The 17,623-nt window shown below is 38.3% G+C and overlaps 1 protein-coding gene across 4 annotated transcripts in view; it reads right to left on the bottom strand.

Moving 5' to 3' along the window:
• The window catches only part of PDE5A (phosphodiesterase 5A), a 161,132-nt gene that overhangs the window by 62,968 nt on the left and 80,541 nt on the right, over nucleotides 1-17,623 (bottom strand). For 3 of the 4 annotated variants that reach the window (XM_063458258.1, XM_063458261.1, XM_063458257.1), the window contains exons 8-11: nucleotides 14,237-14,345; nucleotides 9,905-9,989; nucleotides 6,535-6,710; nucleotides 4,817-4,876 (exon numbers count right to left, since the gene is read on the bottom strand). In XM_063458258.1, coding sequence (XP_063314328.1) covers nucleotides 4,817-4,876; nucleotides 6,535-6,710; nucleotides 9,905-9,989; nucleotides 14,237-14,345 — 430 coding nt within the window. The remainder of the gene's footprint in view (nucleotides 1-4,816; nucleotides 4,877-6,534; nucleotides 6,711-9,904; nucleotides 9,990-14,236; nucleotides 14,346-17,623) is intronic. The other variant, XM_063458260.1, reaches the window with a different exon arrangement.

Raw genomic sequence — 17,623 nt, 5'->3', positions numbered from 1 at the left:
GTTTCAACAGGGCGCAACCTGTCCGTCATATCGGTTTTGGAGGCGACCCCTGTTAGGTGGTGTGATTTGCACGTAGCCTTGCGGCCGCTAGGGACCTTTGGCTTATTGTCAGTGGGTATAGGGGGTGCTGAACCGGGGTTTCTGCCGGATGCCATAATGGCGGTGGAGATTGTATGTGACAGGGTATCAGACATCACTCCCATGGCACTAAATATAGCCTGCGTCACTGACTTATTCATTGTAGCGTCCAGAAGCGCCTGGAACTCTTCCGAGTTCACGTGGTCCTGGGATGCTTCCTCACCACCTGTAATGGCCGCAATGCCTGTAGGCATAGCTGTTAAAATCTGCTTGCTAGGGGTGGCAGAGGTCTTGGGGGCAGGAGTCAGTTTGTCAGTTTGAGACTGCATACTGATTTGAACTACAGAGCTTACTTTGGGAACAATACCCAGGTACTCCACAGTGTGGTGGGAAAGGCACAGTGTAACTGACACTTTGTAAAGTGAGTACTGATTATGGCACTACTGAACACCCAAAACGCTGTCTGCACATCAACAAAAGAACTTTGGTAACATGCAGACTATAAGGTACTCTATTTAGGCACTGAACAGCAGATATGCACAAATAATATGGCAGCTTACCGAGTGTTCCCTCAGGAATGACACCTGGGGGGCACCGGTAAGCTGCCCAGCAACTCCCTCAACCAATGAGCTCGTGCCCCTCCCTTAACGAGTGACGCGAGCGCCGGGTGAAAAAAGGCGGCAAATCCGCCAATCACAAGATGGCGCGGGAACGCACTGCGCATGCGCGGGCGGCCGAATCACCGGAATTATTGGCCGCGATCCGTCGGGCGGCTGGTTTGCTCGTTAAGAGCAACGAAGTGGAGGGGAGAACGGAGGAAGGTGGGGAGGTGAGGGGGAGCTGACAGAGAAACCGGGTTATAAACAACCCGTGCGGCAGTGCCGAGTGGGGGCTTGCCCCAGGGGAGGGGCAAGTACTCAGCACTGGATGAACGGATAAAAACACACAGTTAAAATCATAACATAACGAACATCAGAAATAAATACAAAATAAATGCAAAAATACTGCAATATATATCAAATTTTGTCAGAGTAGAAAATATGGTGGTACTTAGCTGAGGCAGCATCAAAGAAAGAGGGAGTGGCTTAGGTCACATGAGGGGACATAGTACAAGGAATGATCCCATTGGTTGAGATATCTGGAATGTTATATGGTTAACCCTAAAGGGTATTTTTGTTTTGTTATTGCTATATTAAAATACCAATATCCTTTCTTTGATGCTGAGGAATAAAAGAAAGAGAAAAGCCTAATACGAGCCTACGTGTCCTTTAATAAAATTGAATATTTTTTACATCCTGTAATGGAATTTCATCCTGAAATGTGGTTTCAACAGGATGGGGTTGCTGCCTATTAAACCAGGGCCACAATCGACCTTCTGAGCGACTGGATAATTTTAAGAAATTCGCAGATTAATTGGCTGCCATGTTTGCCTGACCAGTTAGTTTCCAATTACTTCCTGTGGGACTATCTGAAGGAGGGGGTGAACAAACCGGGTACACTTGAGCAGCTCAAAGAGAACGTCCGTGAAGAAATTTGAGTGCTAGAGCCTCAAACATTAACTAATGTTATGAACAATGCAATAGAAAAATCCCAACTTTGCAAAGCTTTAAAAGATGTAATCTTCTGTACCTAGTCAAACAAATCTCCATACATTAAACATTTATTTAGAAAAGGTATACTATAATAAAATAGTGATGTTTAAATCTAAAATTGAGTTTTGTCGAAAGATAATTTAGAGCAGTTATATTATTGTGCATCCTTTATAAAAATAAGAAAAATAAGGGATTAATAGGGATCTGGAAAAATAAGACTATTTCTCATTACCATGGGGAAGTATAAATAATTAATGCAGATGCCAAAACAAAGAAAAGGGCTAGCTATTTTAAAGTGGAAAGGGTTTTTGACCATTGATCAGGGACGTTTTAGCCGTGAGGCAAACAAGGCATTTGCCTTGGGCGGCATTTTCCAGGGGGTGGCAAAAAAAGCCACCCCCAAACACCCAGGGCAAATGCCTTGTTAGCCTTGTGGCTGACAGTCCAGGCGGTCGGTCATATTCTGGCTCCCAGCCTCACTCTGCGGGCGGCGCGCGAGGGAGCTGAGCAGACAGCTCAGGGGAAAGTCGACCGCCCAGCAGCCACTGGACCCCCAAGGAGAAAGAGAACCCCCCCCCCAGCATTCCCAAAGGTAAGGAGGGGGGTTAAATTAAAAAAAAGTGAGTGTGTGTCTGTTAGTGTGTGTGTGTCTGACTGTGTGTCTCTGTTAGAGTGTGTGTGTGTGTGTGTGTGTGTGTCTGATAGTGTGTGTGTCTGACTGTTAGTGTGTGTCTGACTGTGTGTATGTTAGTGTGTGTGTGTGTCTGTTAGTGTGTGTCTGACTGTGTGTGTCTGTTAGTGTGTGTATGTCTGACTTTGTGTGTGTCTGACTGTGTGTGTCTGTTAGTGTGTTTGTGTCTGACTGTGTGTGTGTTAGTGTGTGTTTGTTAGAGTGTGTGTCTGTTAGTGTGTGTTAGTGAGTATGTGTCTGTTAGTGTGTGTCTGTGAGTGTGTGTGTGTGTGTCTGACTGTGTGTGTCTGACTGTGTGTGTGTGTATTTAGAAGGCGGGGCAGGGGGGAAGGGTTGGGTGGGGTTGGCACGCAGGGGGGGGGGGGGGATGTCTGAGTTTTGTCCTGCCTTGGGCAGCACAAAACCAAGATACACCACTGCCATTGATAGGTCATAGAATACTTTACCTTGTTATCATACTACCACCATCTCAGCCCAGTCACATAAGGTATGGCTATTCTATATATTAAAAAAATCTTGCCTTTAAGGACTATATGGCCCAGTGCCTAATTCTTCAAATTAAACATAGAAAGCAGGGAACAGCACTTTAGTTACCTATAGAGACAACTTTATGTAGCTCAAAAGAGATGAACAATTCAGATTATTTCTAATCTTTTGCTGGGATAAGGCTTGTTATAAAGATCTAATAAAAGACTGAAATATTATTGTAATATGACCTACATATAGCTATAATTAAACATCTCTAGATTGTGGTTCACTAGTTACTAAGTTCTCTGGACAGACTATATTCTATATGACTATTCACCAAATTGTGAGCTTTGGTGACAATCCTGACTAATAAAGTTCAATTACCGTATATACTCGAGTATAAGCCGACCCGAATATAAGCCGAGGCCCCTAATTTTATCCAAAAAAACTGGGAAAACTTATTGACTCGAGTATAAGACTAGGGTGGGAAATGCAGCAGCTACTGGTAAATTTCTAAATAAAATTAGATCCTAAAAAAAATATATTAATTGAATATTTATTTACAGTGTGTGTATAATGAATGCAGTGTGTGCGTATGTGTGTGTGTGTGAGTGCAGCGTGTGTGTGTGAGTGCAGCGTGTGTGTGAGTGCAGCGTGTGTGTGAGTGCAGCGTGTGTGTATGAGTGCAGTGTGTGTATGAGTGCAGTGTGTGTGTGCATGAATGCAGTGTGTGTGTGCATGAATGCAGTGTGTGAATGCAGTGTGTGCAGGGCCGGTGCAAGGATATTTGCCGCCGTAGGCAAAAAAATTTTTGCCGCCCCCTCCCCCCCATATGTCCTGACTTCCCCTCCTCCTCCCTCAGTGGTCCTTACCTCCCCACCCCCGTGTTCCTTCACTCCCCCCCCCAGTGGTCCTGACTCACCCCTCCCCTAGTGGTCCTTACCCTCCCCTCCCCTAGTGGTCCTTACCCTCCCCTCCCCTAGTGGTCCTTACTTCCCCCTCCCCTCCCATAGTGGTCCTTATCCCACCCCCTCCCTCTCATAGTGGTCCTTATCCCCCTTCTCCCTCCCATAGTGTTCCTTATCCCCCCCCCCATCCCTCCCATAGTGGTCCTTATACCCCCCTCCCTCCCATAGTGGTCCTTATATCCCCCCTCCCTCCCATAGTGGTCCTTATCCCCCCCCTCCCTCCCATAGTGGTCCTTATCCCCCCCCCTCCCTCCCATAGTGGTCCTTACCCCCCCCCCCCCCTCCCTCCCATAGTGGTCCTTATACCCCCCCTCCCTCCCATAGCGGTCCTTATACCCCCCTCCCTCACATAGTGGTCCTTAACCCACCCCCTCCCTCCCATAGTGGTCCTTATACCCCCCCCCCCTCCCATAGTGGTCCTTATACCCCTTTTTTTTTTATTATTATTTTTTTTTTTATTATTTTATTTCTTATTTTATTTTTTTTTATTTTTTTCGTCCCCCCTCCCTGCTTGATATATGGCAGGGAGGGGGGCTCTCCTTCCCTGGTGGTCCAGTGGGGGGGAGAGGGGGGCTGGCAGAGCTGTACTTACCTTTCCTGCAGCTCCTGTCAGCTCTCTCCTCCTCTGCGCCGTCCGTTCTGCTCTTCTGTCAGCTCCCAGTGTAAATCTTGCGAGAGCCGCGGCTCTCGCGAGATTTACACTGGGAGCTGACCGAGGTGCTGAACGGACCGGCGGAGGAGGAGAGAGCTGACAGGAGCTGCAGGAAAGGTAAGTACAGCTCTGCCAGCCCCCCTCTCCCCCCAGTCTGTATTATGGCAATGCAAATTGCCATAATACAGACTCTGACTCGAGTATAAGCCGAGTTGGGGTTTTTCAGCCCAAAAAATGGGCTGAAAAACTCGGCTTATACTCGAGTATATACGGTATCCCTCCTGGTATTATTGTTAAGTTTCAGTCCAAAAATAATAGCTACATTTTTCAAATAGTATTTCATAAGAGGAAAGAAAATTGCTTTTACCGCTGTTACCTGCAGCTCCATTGTTTCTTCCTCAGCAGCAGATGCATGATATGAAAGGATCTATAGAAAAAAAACATTCATTATCACCAGACACAACAAACAGTATGAATGCAACTCCTAAATATATAAACAACAGTCAACTATAATGTCAGGGCTGGAATAAGAGCTGGAATAGGGCTGGAATAAGACCCCATTGGGCCTGGTGCTGACAATTATGATGGGCCTAATTGCAGAATCTTATTGACAGAAAACACTAAAACAGTCATACCTCCTAAGCAGCATGTATCTGGCTGAGGTGGTGCTGGAGGGAAACTCACAGGATATAGCTATCAGAAAACACATACCCTATGCTAATCTCTCACTTTTATCTTTCATGTAAATCCATACCCTCTAACAGCAGTGTCCAGTGAAGCAGGATTTCAGTGGGTGGGGTAAAAGGTTGGGCCACTGATGTGAATCACGTAACCAGAACCTCTCAAAGGGACAAACATGCCTAAAAAGGGGTTTTGTCTGCACAAAGAATTAGATGGTTAGGCTGGCGTGAATGCACATTAGGCTGCCTTATAATCATGCAGGATGAACAACCAAGGGCATAATGTGCAGACAGCACCCTGAGCTTGGCATAAATGCGTCTAATGATGCGCTTTCTAAGAACTGTCCCCTAGCACTTGCTGGTCCATTCCTCTCCTAACCTTCTTACTACCAGACAGAAGCTCATGTTATACAGTCTGGGACAGAGAAAAGTGTATGTATATACATGTGTATATATATATATGAATCAGTTTTGCCCCCTCTACTGAAAAACTTTGTTGTTGTTTGTTTGCTTTTTTGCACAACTTATCAAAACAGGAGGGACAACTGCTTGTTGTGACTGAACTTTACCATTCTACTCTCGATTTATGCTGTTGTAAACCTATACACAATCTGGTGAACAGTAGATAATAGACAATATACCAAGCCCACTGAAAAATTAATGTTCAAGAAAAAAACTGGTATACAACATGGTTCCAGTAAGGTGCATGAGGTAATGCACATTATTCTACAATTTGCTAACTGAACTGAGAACCAGATTCAACAACCTAGTTGGTGAAGTTGGTCCACAAACTCCCAAAAGTCAAATGAATCACTCCAAGAAAGGAATGTTAATGCCTTAATGCACTTCATTCTGAGAATGGAACACTTCACAAACATAGCTGGGGGTTGTTATCTGTACATCCGAATAGTAATGTAATCCACCATGTTCAAAGTAGAATGTCACCAATTGTTTGACACTATTTAGAGATTATATATTATGTAACTTTTGCATGACCGCTGGGTTAGTTTTAAAGTAGCATAGATGATCACAGACAAAACATGGCCCAAATTTTGTAATTTCTGGAACGCAATCATCTTGGTTGCAAGTAACATAGGCTATCAGTCTCCACTGACAATATATTATAGTTTTTGTTGCGTCTTACTGTGAATATCAATCAAACCACTTAATGGAGATTTTTTTTTACAAATTGATACAATACACGGTGCAATATCAGGAAAAATGCATATAAATACTATACTATACAAAAGATCAGAGACAAGCAGGATAACTTGTACAACAATGGAAAATAATGTCAGCGTATTCTTCAGAGAGAACAATAAATGCAATATTTGACCATAATAAGGTAATGTTGAAACAAGATCTTAGAATGTTACTGACACTAACACTGTTTTTGTGGGCTCACCTCTAGTGTGACCATCTGTTTGGCCATTGCACGCTCCACAACCTCATACATCTGGGTGTTCTGAATCCCCAGGCCACAGAATATGGCAAATGCTTCGAGAAACTGTTCATCATTTGTGTTGAAAGATTTGATTTTGCCGGAATTCTCATCCACCTTGTTTATAAGCTGGCAAACACCTAAGACAAACGTGTCACCAGAGATCACATTAAATTCAAGAATGTTATTTAAAAGCCCTATTAACATGGCTTGGTTTAACCTTAATACTCTCATGATGCAAGTCAATTAGTTTGCTGGAAAGCTGGAAAATGGTACATTCTGTACAAGTATCTGTTTTACTGAACAAAAACCACAATTATCACGGACCATAACCTCATTGAAGCAGTACATTCCAAGTTCTCTACACGCCTCATCATTGACCTTCACTACACCTTTCAGACAGCAGACAGTAGATTATGAGATAATCCTAATTATACTATCTATATTATTAATATTATTATATTAATATTATATCTATATAATATCTAATTTAATTGATACTGCCCTGGTACTGCTCTCTTCTGACTATTCTTGTGATCTTAACCTAATCAGACATGGTGTCTTTTTTTCATTTCTTCTTTTTCAAATAGTACTTAAAGGACCACTCTAGGCACCCAGACCACTTCAGCTTAATGAAGTGGTCTGGGTGCCAGGTCCAGCTAGGGTTAACAATTTTTTTTATAAACATAGCAGTTTCAGAGAAACTGCTATGTTTATCAATTAGTTAAGCCTTCCCCTATTTCCTCTAGTGGCTGTCTCACTGACAGCCGCTAGAGGCGCTTGCGTGATTCTCACTGTGAAAATCACAGTGAGAGCACGCAAGCGTCCATAGGAAAGCATTATGAATGCTTTCCTATGTGACCGGCTGAATGCGTGCGCATTCAGCCGACGGGGAGGAACGGAGGCGGAGAGGAGGAGGAGAGCTCCCCGCCCAGCGCTGGAAAAAGGTAAGTTTTTACCCCTTTCCCCTTTCCAGAGCCGGGCGGGAGGGGGTCCCTGAGGGTGGGGGCACCCTCAGGGCACTCTAGTGCCAGGAAAACGAGTATGCTTTCCTGGCACTAGAGTGGTCCTTTAATATGAAATGCCTGCAGATAACTACAATGTAACACCAGTATTTTTGGTCAAACATCAGTGTTTAAATTAAATGTTAAAATATAAGTGATACCTGAAACTACAATAACTGCTAATTTGACATACACGTGGCAATATGTAATAGCTCTCACATAAAATCAAATACCCCCCCTCCATCCAAATACCTCCAACCTCCAATTCCCCCAAGCTTAGAAAACAAAATACATAAAGATTAAGCATAAGTACCATCACTTAAAGCAGTAGAGAACATGTGTGACAGGGAGATCCCAAACTAGAGCACATTCTTAAATATTTCTCAATCCCAGTATCTCAAGTCTCCTCAAAGCATAGTTTTTGTTCTGCTCAATATCTTTTTTTCTTAATTCTCATATCTTAAAGGAAAACCCTAAGCACGATACCCAATCTAGCACTCTCTAGGGCAGGCTTCCCCAAACTCCGGCCCTCCACATGTTGCTGAACTACAACTCCCATGATTCTATGAATGAAATAGATAGGATGAGAATTGTGGGAGTTGTAGTTCAGAAACATCTGGAGGGCCGGAGTTTGGGGAAGCCTGCTCTAGTGTGTTATCGCTCCAGGAGTGCCCTGATACTTCCTCAATGTAAGTGGTCAAACTAAACTGGAACGACTTGACTTTTTATCTGGGATACCAGTTCCTGCCTCCACTACAGCTCAGTGAGAGCCAGAAGCTCTCTAATAACTGAGCTAAGCCTGGTGGTGTATGTTTTGCTACAGTTCATGTATAAAGTTAGTTTTTTTGGTGTGTGTGTTTTTTTTTTTTAATATATATTACAGTATAGTTGTATAGTTAAGAACCAAGTTAAGAAATATTCTAAATATCTAGGTCACCTGCATAATGGACTAATCCTACCGATACCATGGAAGTAAGCACCACTTGACTTTGAAATTTAACTCTGAGGGCAAAATTTAATAAAAGTGCCATAGAATTATCTGCAACGTTTTTGGTCACTTATTTTCTTACATGTATGCAAAATAATAAAGTATTGCAGTCCCTTTTAGTACTTTTTTTATTGGGCTAACAGAAATTTGTATTGATAATTTTTCGGGAGTTCCTCCCTTTATCAGGTCTAAAGTAGTACTGACCACAATGAAACAAGCAAGCTAAAATAAGAGCTGTGTTCAGTAGTGCTTTAGACTTGATAAAGGGAGAAACTCCTGAGAACTCATTTCCACAAATTTCCGTTAAATAAAAAAAAAAAAGGATAAAAAACTGCAATACTTCATTACCGTGTTTTGCATCTACTACTTTACTAATACAGCAACTGAAATATCAACACTGCCATGAATTATCAATAAAAACTTGTCATTGTTTTCTTTGTGTTATAATTTGTGTAGCAGAATCCAATTCTTGATAAACACGTTTTTTGTATCAAGAATGTGTTCTAATTTCTGGTCTTTGTTCACTCCAGTTTTATATTGGCATAGAAAGCAAAATAATTGACATATTGTTAGCTGTACGTATTTGTAGCGGAGCAAAAACTGTTGGCATGTACAAAGAATGAAAGTGACACGTATGCATACTATTAAAGCACTTTAATAATATAATAGACTTATTTAAGCCCAACCAAAAAAGGCGATTTTCAGAACATTTTAAAAAATCTTCCTCTCAATTCCTAAATGTCACTTGTCTGGAATTTACACCTTTGAACAAAACAATGAAAATCATAAAGGACTTGTGTTACTCTTTTCTTCATGTGACAGTTTCTTTATAATTTACACTAAAGACTTAGCATAGGACATCACAATCCAGTTCAGATAAGGTGAAGCCAGGACAAATGTTGCAAATAAAAAAGGAGAAATCGAAACACTATTCATTTCTCCTCTTCTCTGTATGCTTCCTCTATGCTGACTGCCATGTGCAAAGGACCGAGTTTATAACAATGATTGACAATGAGCCAAGATGGAGGCATACAGTTCTAGGGTAAATTGTGTACATTTCTATATTTCATTTTATTTTCCACACAACACAAATACATGTTTGTTAAATATAGGGATCAGTTAACATAATATTACAAATCTTGGGAAGTGATGGTTTCCCTTTAATATAAATATTTAAATTGCGGAAACAAATGCGAGGGTATTTTTTTCTGAATGCCAAGTTATGGTGAGCTAGAAACTGATTTGTGAAGTTTATACCAAAACAGTGGAGTTGGAAAAAACATAAAACAGATAACTCACTACAATTCACTGAAAAAAAAATGAAGTAAATCGAAACTGATACCTATCACTTTATTTTTCTTTCCATTCTTAATTGGGGTGCACAACAGGCTCTTGGTATCCATGAGTGTATTCTCTCCATTTCCATTCTGCTAGGGACCAAAAACACAATGTAGCCATGTGAAATAGATTAATATTGAACTTGGAAAGGGAAAATAACATTTGGGAATTATAGTTGATTTTGGCAATAAAATCACAAGAGACACAAACAACATTCATTCGAAAAAACAAACGAAACTGGTGGTTAACCACTGTGCAGTGAGCGGACAACAAGGTTGAAAAATTTCTTCCAAACCAGGAGTTTTATTTCATATGGAATTACATGGCAGATTAAATAGTTAAGATTATGTATCTAATTAAATAGTTGCATACATGGTTATGTAAGCCCCGATTTATTAATATTTCCATATGATTTAATACTATTAGAATTTTTTCCAAATTATTTATTTAAAAAAAAAATCCCATACGATGTAATAATGATTTATGTAGATCAATCATTTGAAAAGTGTTTCCCAAAAATATTTAATTATATAAAAAGCTTATCCAAAATTACTAAATTGAGGCCATAGTATATAGTGATAGAGATTGCAAAGCAAAAGACTCACGGCTACGATTGTTGGATAGGCTTTTTAAAATTATGTAATATTTTTGGATAAACTTCTAAAATGATTTAGCTTTCTGAACAATATTTAAATTTTGTAATATGATACATTGATATTCAATATATTGATTTTTTTTATATGTTAATATGTTATATATATATTTTTTGGTATTTTAATATATCGAATAAATAATTTGAAAGGTTCATCCAAAAATATCCAGTCATTTAGAAAGCTTATCCATCAATATTAAATATTATCCACCAAAATCAGGCATTATAAAGCTCTGCTTCTGAGTTAATACAAAAAAAAAAGGTGAATACTCCAAAGTACTTGTACTGACTATCTTTTAATGATCACTTCAATGATTATTAGCCTGGTTTGGATCTTAATATTTTTTTCAAACATCAGTGGTAAATGAGAAAATAACCTTTAGAGGCAGATACTTTTTTTTTTTTTTTTTCTACTTTGAGCTCTTTGTCTTTATTCATAAATAAAATCCTCCAGTACAGACTCTAACATTTTTTCAATTCCATAAGGTCATCCTTGAAAACTCATACAAGTATCTGCTATTCAAGGTACCGGTCTCATCATTGATTTATAAAGAGATAAACTTTTCATCACATGAATATCCATATATATATATCGTTATCTCTGTATATGTTTTACAATTCCTTTCTAGCCTTTGCAGCTACTGAATGGCAAAAGCATATTTTACTTACTCTTTTCTCAAAACTTATTCTGAATTCTTTCAAGATATATCCTCTACGCAACTCTATTTACAATATAATTTGTGTATTTATCTTCTATACCAAAATAAATTGCTATTTTTCATATTGGATCTAATCTGTCTCTCGTTTTCCCAGTCAATTTCAGAGGTGGGAAAATATTATTTGAATTTAACAGGGTTATTTGCTAAAGTGAGAATTCAAGGCAAATTTACATTTTAAGGCCAGAATAGAGTTTTTTTTCTAATTCAGCTATATGGACCTTGCATTTAAAAGCAGAACAGCTCAAGAGGCTCTGGGTAACATAACCTATTACCAGGCCTATATTTAAAACACTGTCCTTAAGGCCTGATAATAGGTTACGTTACCCAGAGCCTCTTGAGCAGTTCTGCTTATCACTGATAGGACCAGAAAAATGTCCAATAATAAAGTTGTGAAACAGAATAATTTTTACAAATGATGCAGAATGTTGTCTGGTAGACAATAATTTTGACTATTTTGCAGAAAACTGATGTATGTTTTTCAAACACTGGTAACAGTGGGGTGTAAATATTTGTTCAGCTTGAGCAACTGATTAAACCGGATGCTCTCAGCAAGATCAAATGTTTTAAAATTTCTTGAATGGAAAATAGCTGAATGTTGATACAGTTGTCAGGGGGGAAAAAAACGTACAAATGAACACCAGTCTTAGATTTGTAATACATATGGGATATAATGAAACACTGATCTGCGTGGGTTGTTTGTGTAGAAAATAATTACTGTTCTTTAGTGAATAATAATTATCATTATGTGCATGTTCTAACCAGAAATTAGACAATATGTTTATTGTAAAGTATGTGTAAATACAATTACTAGCATATAAAAACCATTACCAACAGCCTTATCAGAAACAGATGCTTCCGGAAGTGTAAAAAGGAGTTTTAAGAAAGCTATTTGTGTAACTTTAATTATGAATGTGAACTGGCAATAAACATAACTTGAATATTTAAACTGAAACGTTAATAAAAACAACAAAAATATTAAAGTGATTAAGTTAATGCTGATTAAGCTCAAGATTTGGTACCAATGCTGTGAATCCTGTATTAAGCTCAATCCATTGACTCAAATAAGCTCATCATTTTCATGAAAAGACTTCTAGAGCTTGTGATAGACTAGACATCCTCTAGCTCACTATGAGGCCGGTGTGGAGTTTACTAAATTAGAGTCTGGTCTTAGGAACATCCCAGTCTTATGCTGCATGGCAGCCTTTGGATGTGTACTTCATATTTATGTACTAAGTTAAAATCAATTAGGACAAATACAGTGGAGTTTTTATATAATGGTGGGATTAACACAGGACAGAGTTATGGAGTGACTAAATTCACCTATGACTAAATTCATATATTTTACGTAGATTTTTTTTAAAGCAGCCTTGAAATTTTTTTATTATATACAGTATATTTTATGTGCACAGATTCCTTTGTGTGTATGCAGTGGCATCATAGGACGACAGCTCTTTAGTATTGGTTAAATATATCACTATATCAGTTGGATTAATAGACATTTGAACAAATCAACATTAATAACCCAACAAAACAAAAAGCCTATCTAAATTGAAGTACCATTCAAATATTTAGTCAATTAAAGGGACACTATAAGCATGCACAAGCAGCTTATGCCCTAAATTGTAGTGAATTGGGGATAACAACACATGAGAAGGATTTGGGAATTGTTATAGACAACAAACTATGCAACAATATGCAATGTCAATCAGCAGTGGCTAAGGCCAGTAAGGTATTGTCATGCATAAAAAAGGGCATTCATTCTCGGGATGAGAATATCATTTTGCCTCTTTAAAATTCACTGGTAAGACCACATATTGAATATGCTGTATAATTTTGGGCACCTGTTATAAAGAAGGATATCATGGCACTAAAAAGAGTGCAGATGTGGGCTACAAAATTAATAAAATGAATGGAACATTTTAGCTATGAAGAAAGGTTAACAAATTTAAACCCCTTTAGTTTAGAAAAGCTTTGCCTCAAAAGGAAAAAGATAAAATTATGAAAATATATTCGGGGCCAATACAAACCTTTGTGTGGAAATCTATTCACAAACAGGACTTTACATAGGACACAAGGTCATGTGTTTAGACTGGAAGAAAGAAGATTAAGTCTAAGGCAAAGGAAAGTTGTTTTATTTTTTTTACAGTAAGAACAATAGGGATGTGGAATTATCTGCCTGAATAAGTGGTTTTATCACAGTCTCTACAAATGTTTAAACAGCAACTAGATGCATATATACAAAAACATAATATTCAAAGATATAATTTTTCAACTGTAGGGTAATAGCTGCTTGATCCAAGGATAAAAAATAATGATTTGCAAAAAATTAAAAAAAAAAACAACCCTTGTGGCTTTCAGAAGGGGAAAAAATATAATAAATATAAATACCCAAAATTAAGAAGTGCAAAAGACTCCTCAATGTCTTGTGTTTTATATTTGTGATCCAAGGATAAATCTGACTGCCATTCTGGAGTCAAGAAGGAATTTTATTTCCTAGTTTGTTGCAAAATTGGAAGTGCTTCAAACTGTTGTTTTTTTTGCCATCTTTTGGATCAACAGCAAAAAAACAAACGTGAGGAAGGCTGAACTTGATGGACGCAAGTCTCTTTTCAACCTATGTAACTATATGTAACTATGTAACCTTCTAGACTCTGAAGGATCCAAATGTGTGTGATTACAATTTAATTAACAGAGGAGGAGATAAAAACGTCTAATGTAAAGCCACTGTGATATCAAATCTGACTGAAAATTAAACCATTTTTTCATGCAGACTTTTTGAGTCACAGCCAGGGGAGGTGTGATTAAGGGTTCATAAACAGAAACAAAAGTGATTTAACTCCTAAATGACAGAGAATTGAGCATTGAGATTGCTGAGCCACAATCTATACATTATACTGCTAAAGTTGTGTTGGTGCTTAGTGTGTCCTTTTAACAAAAAAAGTCTTACTGAGTGTAAGTTACTTACGGTCCATGAAAATCTTTTGTCCTTGCAGATGTCAAGGATGTTAAGTGGCTCCATTGTTCTTGTTACATACTGAGCATACATGTAATTCATTTTGCTAACATCATATTTCCTGTCATAAAAAATAAAAATAAATAAATAAATGATGGCAATTTCAAAAAGGCATTTTAAGTTCAAACAATAGTTATTGAGGATTAAAAAAAGCATGTTTACGCGTAGCTGAGGGCTTTAAGAACAGAAAATGATCTACATCAGGGATAGGCAATCTTTGGCACTCCAGGTGCTTTGGACACAATTTCCCACAGTGCTTTGCCAGCATGATGGCTGTAAGAGCATTATTGGAGATGCAGTCCACAACCTCTGGAGTGCCGAAGGTAGCCTACCCCTGATCTACATTTTAACTTTAAAATGTCCAACCAACTCACCCTTTCTCAGATAGTCAACTGTATTTGATGTCAACATCAATTTATTGGGGAATGACTCAAAAATAAATGATGGACTACAGAGGATTTTATATAGGACAAGAAAACCTTACTACTAAACCATAGTCAACAATATTGCCGTATAATTTAAGGCATATAACGAAGTGCTGCAGTAAGAAACATGTTGAATTTTCTTTCAATATCATTTTCAATAAACTTTTTTGAACTATGGGCGTATTTAATGCATCCATCCACTCATCCATTGACCCACTCGTCCTTCCATTAACTTACCCATCCATTGACCCACCCATCCTCCCATTAACTAATTCATCCATTGACCCACCCATCCTCCCATTAACTTATCCATCCATTGACCCATCCATCTTCCCAGTAACTTATCCATCCATTGACCCACCCATACTCCCATTAACTTATACATCCATTGATCCACCCATCCTCCCATTAACTTATCCATCCATCCTCCCATTAACCTATCCATCCATTGCCCCATCCTTCCATCCCTTAACTTATCCATCCATTGACCCACCTATCCTCCCATTAACCTATCTATCCATTGAACCACCCATCCTCCCATTAACTTATCCATCCATCCTCCCATTAACCTATCCATCCATTGCCCCATCCTTCCATCCCTTAACTTATCCATCCATTGACCCACCTATCCTCCCATTAACCTATCTATCCATTGAACCACCCATCCTCCCATTAACTTATCCATCCATTGATCCAACCATCCTCCCATTAACTTATTTATCCATTGAACCACCCATCCTCCCATTAACGTATCCATCCATTGACCCACCCATCATCCCATTAACCTATCCATCCATTGACCCATCCATCCTCCCATTAACCTATCCATCCACCCCATAACTTCCGACCCAACCATTCTCCCATTAAGTTATCCATTTATTGACCCAACCATTCTCCCATTAACTTATTCATCCATTGACCCATCCATTCTACCATTAACTTATCCATTAATTGACCCACCCACCCTCCCATTAACATATCCATCCATTGAACCTTCTATCCACCCTTTAACTTATTGATCCATTGACCCACCCATCCTCCCATTAACTTATCCATCCATTGACATGTCCATCCATCGACCCAACCATCCTCTCATTAACATATCCATTCATTGACTCATCCAACTACCCATTAACTTGTGCATTCCTTAACCCATCCACCCACGCATCCATCTTTTTCTAGCATTTATGAACGTTATTGTAAGTGCACTGATAGAAATCATAAGGATTTTTTGGTCTACATAAATGTATTTATATTTTTAACCAGTGAAAACTTGACACAGCTGTTTATTTTTTTTCCAAAAGCTGGCGTCCTTTACTAAAGACCCTCCAGGCACTGTAAAAAAAAATTACACAGAGAGACAGCAATGCTGACCTATATAGCTTGCTTCAGCATGTATACTATTTTGCACAATGCTTATGTAGCAACTCTAAGAAAATCTCTACTGAATAGCCTGGTAAAAACCTCAATAGCTAATATGTGTTGACAATTCCACAGCTTCAGCAGAATTCTGTATGCATCTAACGAGAAAAATATGCTTGGGGTTTAAAATACTTTCAATGCTGGTGATGATATATCTTTGATATCCAACTAGCTCACATCTTCACTGCATCCAAAATAACTGTATAATCATTACTGTATGAGAAAATACTTGACAGGAGAAGGTTATTTATTTACATGTGAACATAAGAAAAGTCCAACATCGCCACAGCTTGAAGTATGCTGAATCAATGTGAGGAATTACAGAGGAATGCTTGCAAATAATGCTTCACAGGAAACTTAGTTATCAAGAAAGGAGAAAGTTTATTTTATGTCACACAAATATGTTTTCATAGTTGCCATATATTACTTATAGATAACCTGTGACCCTTCAGCCAATGTAGAGTACAATCCCAGCTATGCACGGTCAAATAAAGATTATGGTAATTTTAGTATACAAAGTGTCAAAACCTGTCAATTTATGCACATTTCAATATTTAGCTATAATTAATTTCATACATGTATCAAGTAATCCACCTTGTATGTAGAACAATGCATATTTAGCAAACACTAGTATTTTTTTTGTTTTAATGGTGGACATCTATATTTTCTTTTCAAATTTTCTCCCTGTCTCATTAACAGCTCCTGCAGAATATATTGAGGCCATGGCGCACATTAACAAATATAACCTAATCTGCTTTCCACTAAATATTTAAAGGATAATGATATAAAACACTTAAATAATTTCTGAAGCCGGGGTCCTTTGTTATTTATATTTTGGGTTTTACCTTTTAATTAATCACAAAGAACAAACGCGACAAATGTGCTTGATATTAAACACCTCTGTGTGAACTAGTTCAGCTGAATACATTGGATTTAAATAATTTTCCTTTGTAGTTATTCTCTAACTCAGTAGATATCAAAGCAAAATGGTGGATATATTATGGATGTATTTCATGAGACTGACTATCCATATGAGCTGATTGAGAAAATTTGCGAATCAATTGCAATTCTGAGGACAATTTAAACACCTTCATCATATTTTGCTAATCAGGGATCTATGGAAAGCTACATAGAATAACTATAATGTTTGAAAAGCTATTCAATGTACCACTCTACATGATTAATTCTAAGTATTAATTACAACAAACAACATTTATGGTTGATAGCTATGCATTATCTATTTTGTATTTTTTGTTTAATGCAGACATTTTTAATGCCTTTGGAGAGCTTGTAAAATGTGAATAACATATTAGAACAATTATGTAAAAGACAGAGATGCAATATAGTTGTGTCGATGTGAGCAATACAGGTGGTGTTCAGATATATACTTAATGTTAGTATACAGAGGGACAACATGCTTAATATGAAGTATATCCCATAGGTATCTGAAGCAGCGTGCAGATGTCACTCTGAAATCAACCATGCCTACATT

This window comes from Pelobates fuscus, chromosome 6 (assembly GCF_036172605.1).
Source record: "Pelobates fuscus isolate aPelFus1 chromosome 6, aPelFus1.pri, whole genome shotgun sequence".
Classification (NCBI taxonomy): domain Eukaryota; kingdom Metazoa; phylum Chordata; class Amphibia; order Anura; family Pelobatidae; genus Pelobates; species Pelobates fuscus.
This window is presented reverse-complemented; position numbering and strand designations above follow the sequence as displayed.